Below are 20,250 nucleotides of genomic sequence, written 5' to 3' on the forward strand. Positions count from 1 at the left end.
CCACCATATGCACTTCTCCTAAGTCCTAACTAATTGAGTCATATCTTGTGTGTTGTAAGGTTGTAACCACATTATTATTATTGGTTAAATATCATTTTCTAATAATTTTTGTTAGAGAAGAACATCCTCAATTATTGTTATGTGGATTATGTTTGTACTATATAATATGGATCAAGACCCTAGTGAGTTACATATTATAATAAGCTTCTTCGAATAGATAATGTTCCTAGCTTCATTTTTAAGGCATCTCTAAAATCGATGATATTGAGTAGATAATCATTAGCACTTCTAGATACTAATATATTAGCAATCCAAAATAACAATTATCTAATTTAGCCTATTTATATGTCTTCCAAGACACTCTTTTCCCCTAAATTCTCATTGTTTTCTTTAAGACTTCAAATAGTTAAAACCTGAAACATAGATTATTCAATTATTAGTTTTCAGTTTAAAAATAACAATAAGTGTAATAGTGGAGTTTAAATACGGATTAGTTTACTCTCTCACTAGTAATGATGAAATCCACATGCAAATGCTCTTGTATAAGGTCAACCCTCTCTAGAAGATGATGCAGTTGAGTTTTTCTACCTTATTCAATACCTCAAAGACTTTCTCATTCTTCTCTAATTGATTGATGATTGCTGAATTTGGACCTTGTTTTTAGTTTCCCTATTTGACCCGTTTGTGTATACATATACATTGTTTTTGTTTGCTATTAGCCGGTGAATGTTTTGGAATACAATTATGGTGTTCTCTATAAATTTAGCATCTCTATAATTTAAAATGATAAATCATTTTTTAGTTTGTCTTAATGAATTTTAGAAAGAAAAATTCAGCTTACGAAAGAGTTTTTTTTTATATAATAAATATTCCGTTTTGTAAGTCTTTTTCCGTCTCTATCTTTCCACTTCATAAATTCTTCGTTGTGGCGATTCTTGTCATCACTTTGATGTCTTTCTTTTTCCATTTAAGTTCGGTCGACAGAATAACTTTTGGTATAAGTTTATTTTTATATATTGTTAAATTAAATTGGAAAAAGAACGTCAAACAAAAGAAAACTAGTTTGGAAAGAGTTTCGAACCATTTTAAGAATTCATATGAACCGATTGAATGTAAAATGAGTATTCTCTAGATTTTTAAATTGATATAATCGTACACAAACTAATTATTGACATGTTTTCGAAAAGTAAGTTAATTAATTTATAAGCTGAAGCAAGGTAAATTAACTAAGGTTTCAATTCTCTTGGACTAATAATGCCTTTACTAGAAATATTACGAAAAACACATTATACCTTAATGTCCGATGAATTAGTTAAAAAATTGATTCATGTTTTAATTTATAAAAAGAAAAGAAAAATGCATCAAGTTTATAATACAATTATCTATAAGAATATTCTAATGGATAATGTCAAAATAAACAAAGGAGCATATGTAACGTTTATCTTTATTTGTTAGCTGAGTGCATAAGCTTGCAGACAATTGAACACTGCGGGCCATTAGTGATTGTGTGTACAGATGGTAATGGAATCACTCTCTGTCTCTCAAAGAAAAGTGAAAAGGCAAAAAGAAAAAGAAAGATTGCTTCCTTCGTAATAGTACTATAGATTCAGCCTCCAAATTTTATATTTTATTAGTTGACAAAACAAAATTCCATTTATTAGTAAGAATATATGTGCCTTCGATATGTATATATTTTTAGACTGAAAATGATCGGATAAATTCATTGTTCATGCAAATAATTCAACTATTAGTAAATATATTAGTCGTTGTTCAATACAACTAATGTAAAAATATTAGTAAATATGATAATTCAATTTAACTATTCTTCACAAAGCAAAAAATATTAGAATAGTAGTACGTAACAAAGAACCATCTTACCATTCACCTGCTAAACCCACTTTTCTAAAATTAGATGGTAAGACAAAAACGATTTTCAACTCAAATGATTGATATATGGTTATTCTACTAAAACAATTTACGTATCATATATGATTGATATATGTATCATATATTATATCACAAAACTATCAGTTTTATACTGAAATAATCATTATACAGTTAGAATAACAAATCAGTGATTAAATAGTTTGGTCCTTTTAATTACTTTTGCATATAAGTTGATGACAAGATGCATGCATAGAGGTTAGAGAGGTAAGAGGTTGGTAAACCAAATCAACTAAATACAGTTTTACATATTATTCTCTTTATGACGGCAACTACACTTTTACATATAGCGGCCCTCTTCGCAAAATATCAAATCTGTTAAATATTTCTGTCGACCAACTGAGAAAATATCATATCTGTTAAATATTGCTGTCGACCAACTGAGAAAAGATTACATAAACTATTAGTTGTGTTGAAGAGTTGGTAAATACAGAAGGGTTAGTTAATTAGCGCAATTGAAATGAAGTTTGATCGTAACACTTTTGTTTCTTATATGATTAAGTTAACTTATTTTGGTCAAGATTCGGTAGTTCATTTTAGGTTATTCGATCTTATTTTATTTCTGTCAAAGTAGGGGTTTAGGTTAATTCGATCTTTGGTTTACGGTTTCTGAATTATTCAAAAGTGAGCTCTTGAATATATAAATATTGAAACAACTACTTATATTATGATTAATTGGATGTTACGGCGATTTGGTATCTGCTGCCAACTAAAAGAAAGGGACAGTTTGACTAAAAGTTTATTAAATGCTTAAATATATAATCTACTAAAACATAATGTTTCACTACAAACTAATACTGTATCTTATATCGATGACACTAACGAATCTGCTCTTGATTTAATGAAGAGTAACATAAAAATATTATGAATATATAAAGAGGAAGTGAACAAAAGATATATATAAAGAAGACATATAACTAACATAAAGAACAAAGGAGTCTTTCGAAATGTTTACGTTTGGCTGTCCATCGTTTTGGAATCTATGCCTTTTTATTAAATTTTTTTGTCGAAAACCTTTTTATTAATATAAAGTGTTGATTAGTGTAACCACCTAATTTGAACACCTACACGTAAAATATGTATTTATATGATTAATTATATTTAGTGATGAGGATGACTGGTGGATTATAGACACTCTGCATGGGTATACAGATAAAGACCCTTTGGTGTCCATTTCATGCTTAGTTGTCATTTTTATTCATTTGGCTTTCATCCACTCAAAATGACAAATCTACCCTTTGATATACACGTACCTAAACATAAGAGTAGTATACCAACTATTTTTTTTTATAAGCTAATATTACTCTCTGTCCTTGTTTTTTTATCACATGCTAATTCCACTATAATTGGAAATGAACAGCTAAAAAGAAATAAAACCAGTTAAAGACTTATTTTTCCAAATGCCTATACACGTAATCTACTAAACACGAGTTTAAAATTTTCAAATTACATAAAATTAAGGTAATTTTCTTAGGAACACTTAAATACCTTCTCTTTTGACATTATAAATGACGGGGGTAAAATGTTGGTTAGGCTTCCCAATTGTTTGTCACCATCATCAATCTCGTGCAGTCCGTTTGTAAAACTTTGCAGTGTATGTATCTTATGATCATATATGAAATTTATGACTAGCTAGCTTAACGCTTCAATCTTTGAGTGCAAGGGAGAAAAGCCTCTCCATTATTGGCTGACATCAATAAGAAAACATCTCATTTTCTTTCAAACTAAATGATTTTAAACCGGAGAAGAATTCGTTAAACATACAATTTTTGAAATTGAACACTTTGATACTAAGTTAGGGCATCCGGTGAAAGGGCTCCCAAATATACAATTTTTGAACCTTGTGCCTCAAACCATACTAAACTCTCTAACTTCACGTGGTCGGCTACATCAAATGAAGGACGATCGAAAGCCTAGATGTTTTATTGTTTCAAACTTTCTAGATCGACTAAATGTCACAAGAGAATTTTTTTTTTTTTTTTTGGTAAGGGATCTTTCCCATATTTGAGCAAATTGATGTCGTCGGGAAATTAGACAGGTTATCTAATTTTTTTTATAGTGTTAAATAGGCAATTTAGTTATTAAATTTATATACCTTTACTATGTCAGTTTTTACATATCTTAAAATGTATTTTCAAATTTACTAGTAATCATAGTAAATGACGTGGTAATTTTGATATTTTTATATCGCTATTTATACGATTTGGATTAGATTTTGTTAGATAAAGAAATAGTCTAGCTATTCTAATATACAGTTGCTTTAACTCAATATTTCTTTACCTTAGTTAATTTATATATTTTTGGAAGATATTTGGTCCAGTTGTTAATCAAAAATTTATTTAATGTCTTTGCATTATGTTAAAGGTTTGTTTCCTAAAAATTGCAAATCATACTATAAATATTGCATGAAATTCAAATCATGAACTGCTAAAAGTAATCATAATGAAATTTTTAGTCGAGTTCTCTGATCATTCTTTTTTTTTTAAATCCACATTGGTTTGATTTTTCTTGATCGATCATCTTTAACATCACTAATATACAATAAACAGCTGCAAAACCGTGGCAGACTAATTAAAAAAAAGAAAGGGTAAAGCTGGAAAATATTGACAAAGAGGACAAATCAGAAAAGACTATTGAATAATTTACTCTCCCTTATATAAACACCACGAGCGTGGAAGCCAAAGAGCAATTTTCTCCCCCACACCAAAAGATAAACCTCTCTCTCTCTATCTATCTTATGTCAAAAGACAGATTTATTAACAAACACAAATCATAAATCTTTTTCTTCTTCCGAGAAAGAATGTCTAAATCATCGTATAATCACATCTTCATCTTGATCTTGTGTTTATGTTTGAGATCATCATCAGCCTTCACGAATCTCAACACCTTAAGCTTTGAAGAATCACTTTCTCCTCTCTTTGGAGATGCCAATCTCGTCCGTTCACCTGATGATCTCTCCGTTCGTCTTCTCCTCGATCGCTATACCGGTATATACACATATGATCATCACATGGGTTTTATATCTTTTTAAATGATATGGTGATGATGTCATGATGATGATCGATGATGATTTATATATACAGGTTCTGGTTTCATATCATCGAATATGTATCAACATGGATTTTACAGCTCCATGATTAAGCTTCCCGCTGATTATACTGCCGGCGTCGTCGTCGCCTTTTATGTAAGTCTCCGGCCATTTGTTTTTTTTTTTTTTTTTTCTGTTTCATTACCACTAAAATGTTTTTTTTTTCGTTTCTTTCATCCATCTGCATGAATGTTTTTTGTTTTCTTTTAGTTATTTAATTATTTGCAGATAGTTTTCATTATTTGTTTTCAAAAGATCATGAACTAACTAATTTGATCTAATTTAAAATCTCTTTTTTTTTTGTGGCCGAGAAAATCGTCAATACCACACTTTTTGTCGAAGAACCCATGTCACATTTTTTCCTGTTTGGCTGCCTAGAAAATAGTCATTAATTTTCCCAAGAAAATAGTTCTATGTTTCCCAAGAAAAAGAGCACCAATCTTTAAATTCTAATTTTATGTTAAATGGTTACTAAAGCTGAATTTATATTTTGATTTTGTTGTAGACATCAAACGGAGACGTGTTCGAGAAAACACACGACGAGTTAGACATAGAGTTTCTAGGGAACATAAAAGGAAAGCCGTGGAGGTTTCAGACAAATCTATACGGAAATGGAAGTACACATAGAGGTCGTGAAGAGAGATATCGTCTCTGGTTTGATCCTTCTAAGGAGTTTCATCGTTATAGCATTCTCTGGACTCCTCACAAGATCATGTAAGCTTTTTTCAATACCATCATTTCTTTTTTACTTTTTCCGGTTTAGCTTTTTCAATAGCGTTGACCAAACCCGGTTTGTCAATATATTAAATTTGGTGGGACGATGAAAGAATGTTTGTCTTTCACCGAACGTTCTTCTTCACTTTTTCGGTTTTTCCTAAGATAGTTAATAAATATTCGATTTTTGGTTTCTAAAATACAGTTTTCTAATCACTTTTTTTCATTATTTTTTTTAAATTTGATTTAATTTTTTAAAAAAATCGATAAGGGGTCAGCTTTTTCAAAACAATTAATTCGTCATTATTGTTAAACACCAGCTTAGAGTTATCTTTTTTTGACGCGTAATCACGTATTAATAAGCCTCAGTTGTCACGCGTCTTAATTTAAAGCCAAAATTAACTGTTGAAAATTTTGATTTTCTATTGACCTTCGTTTTTTAAATTAAAGATGGAGAAACGTTAATCATATATCTTTGAAAAATAGAAAAATAGTATATGAGTTAGACTTTAATCAATGAGATCAACGTAGGCCTCGAGTGGCAATTAAAGGCTACTTTATTGAGTACTGAAGATTAATTACATTGCGCGTAATTAAACTATAAATCTCTCTTTATTAAAAAAATTAGTGAAAACAATTTTAATCATAACTTCAAATAATTTTTTAATATTCCTTTTTCTCTCTCGTTATTTCTTGTTTGTTATAATTGTTACATTTCATTAACAATTGCGAACTACTATATATCTTTTGAATTTTTTGTGTAATTAGTTTTGTCATTAACGTAACTTGTGTAACAATCATTCCAGATTTTGGGTAGATGATGTGCCAATAAGAGAAGTGATCAGAAACGATGCAATGGGAGCAGATTATCCGGCAAAGCCAATGGCTCTTTACGCCACCATTTGGGACGCTTCTGATTGGGCTACTTCCGGCGGCAAATACAAAGCTAATTACAAATTTGCCCCTTTCGTAGCTGAATTCAAATCTTTCTCTCTAGACGGTTGCTCCGTTGATCCTATTCAAGAAGTCCCCATGGATTGTTCCGACTCAGTCGATTTCCTTGAGTCTCAAGATTACTCTTCCATTAATTCCCATCAACGCGCCGCCATGCGAAGATTTCGACAACGTTTCATGTACTATTCTTACTGTTACGATACACTTAGGTATCCTGAGCCTCTACCGGAATGTGTGATTGTTCCGGCTGAGAAAGATAGGTTTAAGGAAACGGGAAGGTTGAAGTTTGGTGGTACGGAGGCGCGTGAACGGCGGAGAAATCGCCGGCAGCAACGTCGGCCTGAGATTGAGATTGAGAGTGATCCTGACGACAGAAAACTTTTATAAGATTTGTTTGTGCCATTCTTTTTACTTAAAATTCGTTTGTGAGTATAATAAAATAAAGAGTAAAGATTTGAAAAAGAAAGAAAGAAATAGAGGATAAATTTGATAGGCCTTTGGGCTTTCATGAATTGTGAATGATTTAAGCTCATTCATTACCTGTAAGTCTATAACACAATTAGGACATGAACATGGTAAACAAAAAAAGAAAACATCATGCTAATAATAAGTCAATAGAGAATTAGAGATATACAACCACGAGCCCAAGTTAGACTTCTTTAATAATGGGTAGGCTCAGACCATCGATTGCTTTAGGCCTGGGTAAATAAACCTAACCAAATGGATACTAAAATTCTATAACCGAATGAACCGAAACTAAATTAGTATTGAACCGAAATATTTATTTATAAAATTCGAGCTCAGACTCGCACTTAACATCTAACCCGAACTTAAACAGAACAAATCGGTTGTGACGTCAGGTAAAAACCAGTCCGCCCGAAAGCTGAGCTCGAAGCTTGCAGATGACTTATAATTTAGTCGATCTAAAAACCTAATTTCAAGATTAGGAATCCGATCAGGTTAATACATAATCAACCGACAAAGGTTAACATAAAACATAAACTTGTTCTTAAAGACAAAAACCTTTTAAGATATAAAAGTGTTTAATATGGATAAAAGTCTGAAAAATAAGATATAAAAGTGCTTAATATGGATAAAAGTCCGAAAGATAAGAGTGGTCGACATAAGTCAACAGTTGTCGTTCGCCTACCTAACAGATCGTCTGCAGTGTTCCTAGCTCCAGTTTGTCTGTAGTTTTCCTAGCTCGCAGTTCGTCTAGTAAACGGCTTGTCTGCAGCTTTTGTGGCTCGCAATTCGCCTAGCTAACAGCTCGTCTACAGTTTTCCCAGCTCGAAGTTTGTTTAGCAAACGGCTCGTCTACAACTTTCATACCTCGCAGTTTGCTCGCCTAACAGCTCGTCAACAGCTAGGAGTTCATCAATAAATCGCCTAGGTGGAAACTCATCAACAGTCTTCCTAGCTCATCAACGGTCTTCATAGCTAGCCGCTCATCTACAACTTTCTTAGCTAATAGCCCATTAGCAACTTTCCTAGGTCGCAGCTCGTTAACAGAGCTAACAGCTCGTTATCAGCTAACATTTCAAAGTCGGGATAACAACACCCAACACGAGCAATATCTCGTAGCACCAAGGAAAAATCATCTTTTCTACTATTCCTTCTCCAACAAGTCAAGTCAATAACATGGGGAGCTCCAAAGAAGGTTACCAAGACTCCAAAATTCCAGATCTCAACTTGAGCATCATCGCGTCTCCCCTTCCTTCGCTAAAAGTTTTGAAGCAGCACAAAATGACTTTTACTTTCGTCATCATGATTTCGATCACCAATGGAGCATCAAAACAACTCAAAAAGTTACGATATTTGCTGGAATAATCAGCAATAGTCACACAAAGCAAAAAAGAAAGCGGATCACGATTTGAGGTTATGATTTGAAAGTTATGATTTTTTTTCCAAGACGATTCAGATTGACACCACTTGAAAACATCCAACTTCGTGAGCAATTCAACATAATTTACATGGCGATCAGCATATCAGTTTGAAGCCCCGAGGCCTATCTTTCTAGAAAGACCAACCTACACCTTAATGTCTAACTCATCAAAGAGTTATCACAAGATCTCTGTGTCCGCTGTAAAGTAATCACTAGTCGGTAGGAACGACCCTTCATAGACGAACAATGCAACACTAGCATCAGAACAACAACTCTGAGCTCAGCCTCTCACCATTTCTGCTCCCATCAAGATAAGTATTCATGCTTTACACTTTATCATTTAATCTTCACATTTGTTGATTGTTGAAGTTAAACTCTAAATTGAGTCCAGATTCAAAAAGCCTAGTTTACCTAGCATCGAGCTACATTCAAAAGATGAGAATAATTCTCGCAGTTAAGCCGAGCTCAACGCTCGCAATTACACCTATAAATTGAGCCGAGTTCAACGCTTGCTTTTATGTGAATAAATGTTTTGTAAAAACTGAGACCTCGTCTTGCATTAAATCTTTAAAACAGGATAAGCCGAGAGTTCCTCGCACCTTAAAATAAGCTGAAAAGCTCACGTATCTTACTAAACCAAATGATACTGGCATGTTTGCAGCTCATCGCAACTTATGTTTTGCAGTTCAACTGCCCGGCTATCTCGCAGATCGCTAGACAGATGATCCAGCTGCTCATATGGCAGAATATCTCGCAGCGCGTCAGCCAGATCTTCTAGCCGCTCATCTGGCAGTCCTTTTTGCAACTCACCAGACAGATCATCCAGCTGCTCATATGGCAGTTCATCTTGCAACTCGCCAGACATATTATCTAGCAGCTCATCAGCCAGATCATCCAGCCGCTCACCTGGCAGTTCATCTTGCAACTCGCCAGACAGATCATCTAGCAGATCATCTTGCAGCTCGTTAGTCAAATCATCTAGCAGCACATCGCAGTTCTTTAGCCCATGTTCTTCAGTTCATCCTTCACAACTCAACGAAATTCATGCCTTGCAGCTCATGTTTGAAAGCTCTTCAACTCATGGCTCGTAACACATTCATCGCAGCTCAACGGCTCATGCTCGTTAGGCTCATCAGACTACCTAACTCACGAGCTTAGCCTTGTTTTATATTTTCGACGCATGCCAAGCTAGATTGTCGTATCTTGGAGGTTCAACGGTTCAAAATTTAATTCGCATCTTCATAAAGTATAAGCCGAATATTCACTTCTTTTAATTTGGAAAACTCGAAATAAACATTCGAAATTCCCGAACTAGGGGAGGGGGCTTATTGTTTGTGAAGGAATTAGCACCCCCGACAATACCGACTTAAACTAGAAGAATTACGAATTAAACTGAGATTTTAGTCAGTTTAGCCTGTTAATGGGCCAAAATAAGGAGGTCGCCCGACGACCTTAACCCGAAGTAGGGAGATCGCCCAGCCGACTTCCTACTTTGAAGAAAAAGATGTTTTCCTCTTTGGAAATAGCAAGTCTTCAGAGATAAAGAAAATTAGATGATTCAAGCCTCGAAGAAGTGGAAGTTTAGCATATCTTTAAACCGTCTTAATAGTGTATAAATAGAGGGGTTTGTCCCTAGGAATCATAGTGTTTAGCATATTCTAGGAATCATACGAAAAAACCTAATTTTCTAACTTGTTCTAGAGCAAAGACCCTAACTTTATCTCTAAGCAGTTTTATTCATCTTTTTCATTGCGTCTTTGATTACAAAATAGCAAGAGAGTTAAGTGAATTTGTTTCACCCTTTTTAAACAAATTCATTGTGTGATTTTCGGAATCAACAAAGAGATTAAATACAAGAAACAGAAATGGGAAGGGGAATACTTCACCTAAAATTGACTTGGCAATAGAATCGCAAAGTTCTTCTTACCAATAAAGAAAAATATTAATCATGAAATTATTATTTTTTCTTTCTTGTGTCTATTTTTGTGTTGCGTTTGAGAGTATTTTGAGTTTCTTTGCATGTATGTGATTTTTTCTTTTTTTTGTATCGTGTTTGAATTCTGTTGTCTTTGGGTGTGTTTTGAGTTTGGGTGAATTGTCTTCGTGTGTCTGTGTTCGTGAAGTTATGTGTTGAATTTTATTTTTTCTGTTGGTGTTTGGAGTTTATTTGCATGTGATATGATTTCTATTTTGTATCGTGTTTGAGTTTTGTGTGTTTATGTTTGAATTTTGTTTTCTATGGGTGTGTTTTGAGCTTGGGTTGATTGTGTTTCAGTGTCTTTGTGTTCGTGAGATCATTTAGTAACCCGAACAAGCCCAGCCACATGGGCTCGTCAAATGCAAATAACTTGTACGAAAGAATGCATGAGATTAGAGGGAAAGATTTACTTTACCTGACCTCTATATGCTCTTGTCTACTGATTCGCCTCCGGAAATTGGGTTATGTACAGCTCAAAGATACATGACCTCTCATTTGATCTTGGCTACTGATTCGCTTTCTTGAACTTTTGTTCTTTGCAGATCCACTCTCTAGTATCCAAAACATTTTGTAAGCAATTATAATGGGCACAGACTAGTATAACATACAAACAAGAAAATAAAACTACAAAATTATCCCCAAAGGAAAAGAACAAAACATGGTAAGAATCTTACAGAGCCTGACTGGTTGTTAATTTTTTGTTATTTAATCTTGACAGGTTATGCTGTGTAATGAAGAACCCGACTGAAAAACAGAAATCATCAAGTTAGGAAAACAATCTCACTCAATATGAGTATAAACTGCGAAACGTTTTGAGACGGCATTAAGATAACCCAAATCATCTAGGCAGAAAATTTGATTCAAACAGTGCTTCAACACTCACATTTGCTCCTGACACGGAATTGAGATATGAGTTGTCACCTGATTGCTGAATCATTTACCAATCAGATTGATTATGTTAGAGCTCGGAAATGGAGACAATAAACATATAAAGATATAAAGATAGCGAAATAAACAAAGTGGTATGTATAAGTATAGATTCTTCTTGCATGACTTTCTTCTTCACAGATACAACGAAAGTGACACCACAGTCATTAGTCCAAATCCCATTAAACCGGATCATGTAAATATGATGGTTTCGTTCAAGTCCAAGCCACAACAAAATGATGCAATGGATAAAAAAAACGGACATACAAATAAAGTTAGAAAAGAAAGCAACATATAATTCCTGCAAAAATCATTCTGCAACCAAAATTTGTGGTGTAAGAGGAGATGAAAAACATTAGTCACCTTAGTACTGGTCAGGAAACATTTGGTTGCCTCATGTGTAAAGGACTCTCCAACAACTGAAATCCGATCCATGACATCGTTAGTATTTACCTGGGAAATCAAGATGTGATAGAGAAATATCTTGTGCTTTAATTAGTTCCTGCAAGTTATAAATCACTTTAACACATCAGACATATCCATAAAAAGATTTTATCAATGTATGTTTAAATTTGACCATTTTCCGCTCAAGTATCATGTATCTTAGTACAAAACTATTATGTTAACAGTCTACTAGATAGCAAGAACATAAAAAATACAACCTCAGAAATGAGAAGATGTTTACCTACCTGACCCTTTTTCCGAGTAGACTGAATCAATTTCTTATGTTTAGTTATTTTCAACTTCAGAATCTTCTATCTTGTATTGATTAAAAAAAATACATTCTATAAGCAATACACTAAATACAAAAGACTATATAATAAAACCACAAAAATAATGCTGATGTAGAGAAAATCTTACTAAGTATGATCCAAGTCACCTTAGGACTGAGGAAATATTTGGTTGTCTCATTGGCAAAGGATTCTCCAATAACGAAAACTCATCCCTGATATTGTTAAAATTGTACCTTGCGAATCAAGATATATGATATTTAATTAGTTCTTACAAGTTATAGATCACTTGAACACGTCAGACGTTTCCAGAAAAAGTGTGTTTATCTACCTGACCCTTCTTCTTTCGGGGAGACTGAATGGCTTTCTTAAATTAGGTTCTTTTCCGCTTAAGATCCGTCTACCTTGTTATAAAACCATTCTATTAGCAGTATACTAAATACACAAGACCGTAAAAAACAAATATGAAAAGAGACAAAGATAGTTCATCTACCTGACACTTCCTTTTTCTTAGTCGACTGAATCACTTTCTTGTTAAATTATTTTCAGCCTAAGAGTCCACCATCTTGAAACAAAACCATTCTATTAGTGGTATACTTAATACAAGACTATACCTAAAATAAAACCACAAAAATAATGCTAATGGAGAAGGAAATCTTACGAAGTCTGATCCATTCCGGGATTTGACTGATTTGCTCTTGTTGTTTCTATTAATTTTGACAATGAAACAGTGTCCAAAGCTGAAATATCGAACATGTTCATTAAGTATGACAAAAACCAGCTTTTACGATTGGTTTTTTCCTTTTCTCAAGTATGTATTCATAAGAAAATATGAAGCAAAAGTATTTAAATGAGAAGAAATCAAGAAGCTTTACCCTAAAACTTTAGTGTTTTTCTTGGATTTTGAATCATCACCGATACCCCTTCACTTAAAATCACATGACGAAACATATCTAGTTGTTAACAAAAAGATTACATCAAGTAAATACATTGGTTACCTCTTTACTTTTGTATGTAAGACACCATTTTCGCTTGTAGTGGCTTGAATTTCTCTTTTGGAATAGTATACAAAGTACAAAATTGTTAACAAAAAGATTAATAGTTGTAACTTGTAAGTTGTAAGAGATAAAAAAACGGAAGAAAAATAGGAAGATAAAGATACTTACCTGAAATTGACTTGGCAACAGGATCTCAAAGTTCTTACCAATAAGAAAAAAAGATATTAACCGTGACGTTATTGATTTTTTTTTTCTTTCTTGTGTCTAGTTTTGTGTTGTGCTGTATTTTGTTTCTTTTGTTATGTTCTGCTTTTTTGTTACCTTTGAGTGTGTTTGGAGGTTTTTTTGCGTGAGATATGATTTGTTTTTGGTAGTGTTTGAGTTTTGAGTGTTTATGTTTGTGTTTTGAGTTTGAGTGCATTGTGTTTGAGTGATTTTCGTGTCTGTTTCTAGATAACGTGTGTTTTCCGATAGTGTGAGTAACCAAAACAAGCCAAGACTCAGTTCTTCAAATACAAATAACCTGTCGAGATGACACAACAAACATGAGAATAGAGTGAGAGATATCTGACCTGTCATATGCTCAAAGATATCAGCATGAGGCAAGAAACACGACCCTTACTTGGACTTACTACTAAGCCAAAATTTCACCTGAAATACAACACATAAACCATAAAATGAAACCACAAAATCAATGCCAAGAAGAAGAAAAACTTGGTAAGAGGTGTTTATATAGCCAAAATCTGACCGCTTGCTAACTTTATTACTTTCAATCTTGATGTGTATGACAAAGATCCAAGCTGAAAAACATAACTATCAGAAACAATCTCACGCATGAGGAACAAAACGGCAGAGAACACATTAAGATGATAAAAAGAGACTCCAATGCATCATCTAGGCAACAAACATAAATTGAAACAGTGATCGACTGATGATGAAACAATTTAAACTCATCTACTTGAACAAATAACAGAGAAGTTTGATGAAACAATTCCATAACATTAAACTCTTATGATCACTCTTTATAAATCCATGTACGCGATTATCCTAATTGGTAGATCTCATAACCATCAAAAACAACTAAATTCCAACAGAAATCAAGCAAACAATTTCAAAACTAAAACCCTAAATTCCAAATCAACATACACACTGATCGAAATCTTGCGCATCTTCTTCGATTTGGTAGTACTATCACACGATCCAAATCCAATCTGCGTATCCATCGTTGGATTATCACCGACCCAAAATCGAAACCCTTGGATCCCGATTTGAACTAACCCAACGAATCAGACGACATTGAACATGAATCAATTGATCGGAGAAAAGAATCAGATGAAGATAGACGAACAAAATCGCTTCTCCACTCAAATTCAAACTCGTTTTGAAGAAATTAGAAATGAATTTTGAAATTTGAATATTCGTTGACGGTTTATTTGTGGAAGAAGAGTTTACGTTGCGAAAATCAGCTATTTATGTGATTCTTCGACACAAAGAACACGTAGATTTACGATTATGCCCTTATGCGTATATGCTCGAACGGTATTATTTTCAAAATTGTGTTTCCCGCTTTGGAGATATTTAGTTAGAATCCCATTAAAAACTTTGGAGATAATAGGTTCAATTTGTTCTTAAAAACTAGAGTTGAAGATGAACCCTTCTTTTAATTAGTAGCAAATTATCATCTGCTTGCTCTATTTTTTTTTATCCATTTAATTAGTAAATATACAAACTTTGTTTATTTAGTTTTCATTTTTTTTACATACAATTATATATTTCCAATATAAATTAGGGAAATTTTATATAAAAAATATTTTGAAAAGTCAAATTAAAGAGAGAGAGAAATAAAGCTCATGAATCTCTCTTGTTCAGAACAGAAAAAAGAAAGATTGGTTGACAAAGAAACCAAATCGTTGAACGCTATTTAAGTGAACGAGCTCCCCAAAAGAAGCCAGAAGGGCGGCTGTCTATAGTATATATCGGAGGAGTCTTCTGATCGCATATAAGAAAGATTGAGGAGTTGCAAAATGTAAATGAAATCCTTACACTGATAAAATCTTGGCCGTTGTTAAATAGTCCTATTTTTGTACATAATGGACCCCAAAAACAGAGCTCTCTGCCTATAAATGGTGAGATTTCAAATTATGCTTTTAAAGAGAAAAGTTTTAGGGCAGCCAAGAAAAGCTTTGTACGATGAGTATCATGAGATCTTCTCAAGTCATCTTCCAGATTTGAATAGTTTCTTCTTCTTCTCCTCTTGCCTTAGCTTAACAACTTGAGGAGAAGATTTGGTTCTGTTTTCTTTTCCTCTTCTGTTCAGTTTTGTTTTGTGTGTTAATCTTTGTCTTTCTTATAGATTTTGTCGGCACCGGAAGAATAGAATATAAACTAACAATCGCACAAAACAAGAACCTACAATCCTAACAAATAAAATCATCCAAAACCAAAACTTGATTGATAAAACCAAAATCCACATAAAAAGAAATATTAATGGACCTTAACAGTAATGATAATTCTAAAATGTATGCTATGTTTCTTATATCGCCACTCTGTTTCAGTTCCCACCAGCACTACAACATATATTTACATTCTCCTATCTATGGGATGCTTCTAAACCAACATAAACGATCCTCCATCAATCTCCGAATTCTTAATGGTAATGTAGAGAAGAGACAAGCAAATAGCAATAAGTCCCGACCAAACATACACAACTGTCGGTGTTTTTCCTCCTCTTCCCATTAAACCTTTGGCAAACGGATACATATGAAGCAAAACCCAACTGGCAAAGAATGTCCCTCCAAGAAGATTGCTCCACTGTGGATTCGCACTGAAAACCGTCCTACAAACCGCGAAAAGTATCGCTACGATGTTCAAGATTATGATTGTTAACGGTGGAATCATCAGAGCAGTCCATTTAAACAGATAAAGATCAGCGAACTCGTCGTCTTCATCATCTCCTCCTGTTGAAGATTTTGAAGTCAAGGTGAAGGAGATTTCGACTCCGGCTATGACTTTGAGTATACCTTGTAGTACAGCGACTAAATGTGCGCTCGTGCCACCGATTAACCAGAACTGCTCGTTTCTCCACCATTCTTCTAATGAGATACCTGACCATTTGACTTCAAGAACAGCTAATCCACAGAGAGACAATGTGATAATCAAAAGGTAAATGAGGAATGATCCAGTGAGGGTTTCAACAACGAAGTGACCGGAGAAGAGAGATAACGGCGGGAGGAAGCAGTAGGTTAAGATGAAAATGCTGGTGAATGGGTAGATTCCAACATTGAGGTAAGCGATTCTCTGGAGGAGTTTGAGTTTTGGACCGGCGAAAATGGCGTTGTTTCGAGAGAAGAAGATCTCTACTGATCCCGTAGCCCATCGGAGAACCTGGTGGAGTCGATCAGTTAGGTTTATAGGTGCGCTTCCACGGAATGCGTCTGGCTCTGTCACGCAGTAGAATGATCTCCATCCTTTTTCATGCATTCGAAAACCAGTCACTACGTCTTCGGTTACAGAACCATATATCCATCCAACGTTGAACCCCCATTCAGTCTTGTCTTCATACCAGCACGAGATCACGTTAACCGCCTCATTCACAGTCGCGAAATCAAGCGGTTTGCGGCTTCCAGTCAAAGAGCCAGGTGGGCGTCCTAGCCGGCTTGAGTGAACTGTAGCTAGTGGTCTACCTTCAAACTCTGCCACCTTTACCGAATTCACTAGCATACTCGAGCTACCGAATTGCTTCCGAATCAAACCAATATCAAACCTATCCTCCTCGTCAGTGTAGTACTCTGGTTCAGAAGCTACGGTTGCAGGACTGCGTTTCTTGATCAGCGGGAAACAGTAGGAACCAGAAGGTTCTTCCTCAACCACAAAAACATCAGGCGGGTTGAAACCGTAAAGCGCGGTTCGACGGAAGAGACACCCCGTCCCAACATACATTGGACCTTGGATCCCATCGAGAGCTCGCAGATTAATGTCGAAGAAAACAGTATTCTTGTTAGCATAGCGATCAGATGGATCAATTCCTTCAAACCTCTGCGGAAACTGAACATAGGAAACACGGTCGCCGTCATGGTCCATCATGAAACAGATCCCATCTCTAAAAGCTCTTGAGTTATAGACATAGTGGTCACAGTCCAAGTTCAAGATGAACGGTCCATTAGACATTATAGCCGAGGCTCTGACCAAAGCGTTCATAGCTCCTGCCTTCTTGTTATGGTCATAACCAGGACGTTTCTCGCGGCTCACGTAAACAAGCATTGGTAAACGAATGTCTACTCCTTCAAGATCCAGTGCGCGCCCCTCACCGCCTTTCCCTTCCACCGGTTCATCACCAGGAGGATCAAGCAACACCTGTAAACAAATCACAGAGTCAAACACAAGCACTATAACTAACGAATCGGAGATCAAACCGTGCGTGTATAAATTACCTGTATAACACTAGCGTGATCGCCTCTCGAATGGTGCGGTCCAGAGACAGCCCAAGTACCGGGCCAATGAGTTCCATCACTCATCCAAGTAGCTTTAGGAGCTACTAAAGCAGGCCTTGGTTCCTTAATTTGATCCTCTTCAACTTTCACCTTCCAATGCTTCCATTTCTCTAAAGCTTTAATCTCTTCTTTGCTATTAAACGCATCCGATCTCCTTCTTATCGAATGAGGCAGCGCATTAACCCGAACCTTAAACTCATCATAAGCTCGTTTAACATACCGTCGCTCTCGAACAAAATCATGTCTCACCTTATCCTTATAAGGATCCCTCTTCAAACCAAAGTAACTCTCCGGATTCCTCGGCTCTATCTTATGTTTCCTGCAAAACGGAACCCATATTTTCGCAAAGCTAGCCGCTTCAGCAATTGCTTCAAACGTAACAAGCGATCCTCCATCATCTGAGATATAAACAGAGAGCTTCTCAACAGGATAATCAACAGATAAAATCGAAAGAATTGTGTTGGCTGTAACTAATGGAGGCTCTTTCTCTGCATCAGCCGTTGAAACAAACACATCAATCCCCGGAAGATCTGATTTCCCGGTCGGGTTATCCGGGTTTGGCGTTTCGAATGTCGCCTTTAAGGCTTCGATATCGGTTGCGTGGTTCACAGGAAACAACTTAGGGATTTGGTCAAGTAACCAAGAGAAAGCAAACCAGAGTTCACAGATTACAGAGAGTAACCATAACCATAATGCTTTGTTGTTTGGGTTTCTGATTCTCCAGAAGAGAAACAGAGCTAGAGATACTACTCGAACAACTATTAGAATCCTGTAATAAAAAAACAAAACCTAAATCAGAAAAACATCCTTAAAAGATCATGCTTTATGACAAATCAAAGTGTTTGTAACAGACACGACTGAGATTTTTTAAATATATATTATTATTACCGATAAAGAGCGATGATGATCGGAGAGATTTTGACGACACGAGTAAGAGAATAAGATATCTTGGAAAGCAAGGTATCGTCTTCTTCTTCTTCACCTACGTTGATTCTCACATCGGTTAGATCCGGTTCGTTGTCTTTACCAGATGAGCCGGAAACGATGTCTCCGGAAACGGACGGAACCGACTCCTGATTGGAATCGATTTCCAGGAGAACGATTGAAAGCGACGCCGGACCGGGATTGTTGTCCGGCGTCGGAGGGATCTGGACGAGGTACTTGTTGTAATCAGAGCTGCTTCCGAAATCGCTGCCGGAATTTGATACGTGGCTGATTCTGGGATGTCTTAGAGGAGATTCTCCGTCCATCATTTTCAATAAATCTCTTGTTTTCCGTCGCCGGAATCTGGAGAAATGAAAAAAAAAAAAAACGGCACTGAGTAAAAAAGATTATTTGGAGAATCAAAGTTTCGATTTTTAATGAAATATGTGTGTGAAGAAAATTAATTGGGAATCAAATCCAAAAGAAACTCTTACCCTTTTTGATATAAATCAGAATCAGTGATGAGATTTTCAAAATGTTACTTTCTTCTCTGTTTTGTTTTTTCATTTACCATAAACGGAAAATTCTGAAGAATTCACTAAGAACAAAACTTTATGAATTTGGAGTGTTGTGTGAAGATATGGGTTTTATGCTATTGAGGTTTTCTACAAAATCTAATTGAATGGTCAACAAATTGGTGTGAGAGGAGATTTTGTTTCCTTAATCGCATATATTAGCTTTGAAAATTTGTGGAAATAGTTATTAATTAAAATGTGTTGAACAGCTATTAATGCTGCAGCAAGAAACGAAGAAGTGTACACCAAGGGGGTGGTGGAATTGGGAAATTCGAGTAATTAGTAAGGGTATTTCCGGTATTTGACACTTTTGGTGCTGATTCATGACCGCGCTGACTGAGAAAGGGAAAAGATTAGGACTAAATATGGCGTAATTTTGTAATTGAATTTAAATTTCTATAAATTAGTCACTTTTATTCAGTGAATGTATTAAATCAGGATATAATTTCTTTTATTTTTTAAAAGACTTTCTTTAATGATACTCATACAATGAATGTAGAAAATGTTTTTTCTCGTTGGAAATTAAATTTGATATATCCTTTTTAATTTGTAATAAATTATTCAAAATATTATTTGAAATATTTTCATTAGTATTTTAGTTAAATAGCATTCAAAAATAACAACACTACAGTAAAAAGTAACTTAATATAATAAATAAAAAGATCATAATTGAACAAGCAACACACTACGTTTTTTTATAAGGTTTACTCGTTCATAGATTGACAAATGTTTGCTTTTTTCATTTTAATTATTTTTAAGATATATTCGTCGCGAACCAAAGTGTCTTTGTTTTTTTCTTTTTTTGAAGTGTTTTTGTTCTTGGCATCGATGAAGAAGAACGCATCCAACAAAAAAAAATACCTTCATTAATCTACTTGAGATGATAAATTGTCGAACATTCTTTTCACATAGGCTTCCATCTTCATTTTCTTACTCTAGTGAGTGTCATGCATTGTCAAAATTTTATCCATCAGCCCACCTTCGCTCTTGTCTTTAGTAGTTTTGATTCAATTAATCAATCTATTCATAGTAAAGAGTTAAT

The 20,250-nt window shown here is 34.8% G+C and overlaps 2 protein-coding genes and 2 non-coding genes across 5 annotated transcripts; 2 read left to right on the top strand and 2 right to left on the bottom strand.

The window, feature by feature from the left end:
- Positions 1–4,630: 4,630 nt before the first annotated feature.
- On the top strand, positions 4,631–7,341 carry XTH30 (xyloglucan endotransglucosylase/hydrolase 30). Its single transcript, NM_102950.4, has 4 exons — positions 4,631–4,931; positions 5,028–5,128; positions 5,538–5,746; positions 6,553–7,341. The coding sequence occupies exons 1-4, from the start codon at positions 4,745–4,747 to the stop codon at positions 7,085–7,087; spliced, it is 1,032 nt and encodes a 343-aa protein (NP_174496.1). The 5' UTR covers positions 4,631–4,744; the 3' UTR covers positions 7,088–7,341.
- A 475-nt stretch (positions 7,342–7,816) lies between these two features.
- On the top strand, positions 7,817–9,858 carry AT1G32172. The gene has a single exon (NR_143574.1). It is a non-coding gene; the product is annotated as an other RNA (non-coding RNA).
- A 1,389-nt stretch (positions 9,859–11,247) lies between these two features.
- On the bottom strand, positions 11,248–13,109 carry AT1G09115. Its single transcript, NR_143470.1, has 9 exons — positions 13,097–13,109; positions 12,883–12,961; positions 12,715–12,786; positions 12,553–12,621; positions 12,352–12,457; positions 12,180–12,249; positions 11,854–11,992; positions 11,447–11,491; positions 11,248–11,307 (listed from the first exon to the last, which is right to left on the bottom strand). It is a non-coding gene; the product is annotated as an uncharacterized misc_RNA (transcript).
- Positions 13,110–15,701: 2,592 nt separating this feature from the next.
- Positions 15,702–19,346, bottom strand: CSLD6 (cellulose synthase-like D6; the record flags this gene model as incomplete). 2 transcript variants are annotated; one of them, NM_001332996.1, is made up of 4 exons in its annotated part: positions 15,827–17,572; positions 17,650–18,478; positions 18,598–18,996; positions 19,128–19,346. In NM_001332996.1, 3 exons carry the CDS (start codon positions 18,960–18,962, stop codon positions 15,827–15,829), a joined length of 2,940 nt encoding a protein of 979 aa, NP_001321681.1. The 2 variants fall into 2 exon arrangements, with proteins under 2 accessions (NP_174497.1, NP_001321681.1); NM_102951.2 differs by lacking the exon at positions 19,128–19,346 and having other exon boundaries at positions 15,702–17,572; positions 18,598–18,962.
- Between the last annotated feature and the right edge of the window lie 904 nt (positions 19,347–20,250).

This window comes from Arabidopsis thaliana (genome assembly GCF_000001735.4).
Source record: "Arabidopsis thaliana chromosome 1 sequence".
Taxonomy (NCBI): Eukaryota; Viridiplantae; Streptophyta; class Magnoliopsida; order Brassicales; family Brassicaceae; genus Arabidopsis; species Arabidopsis thaliana.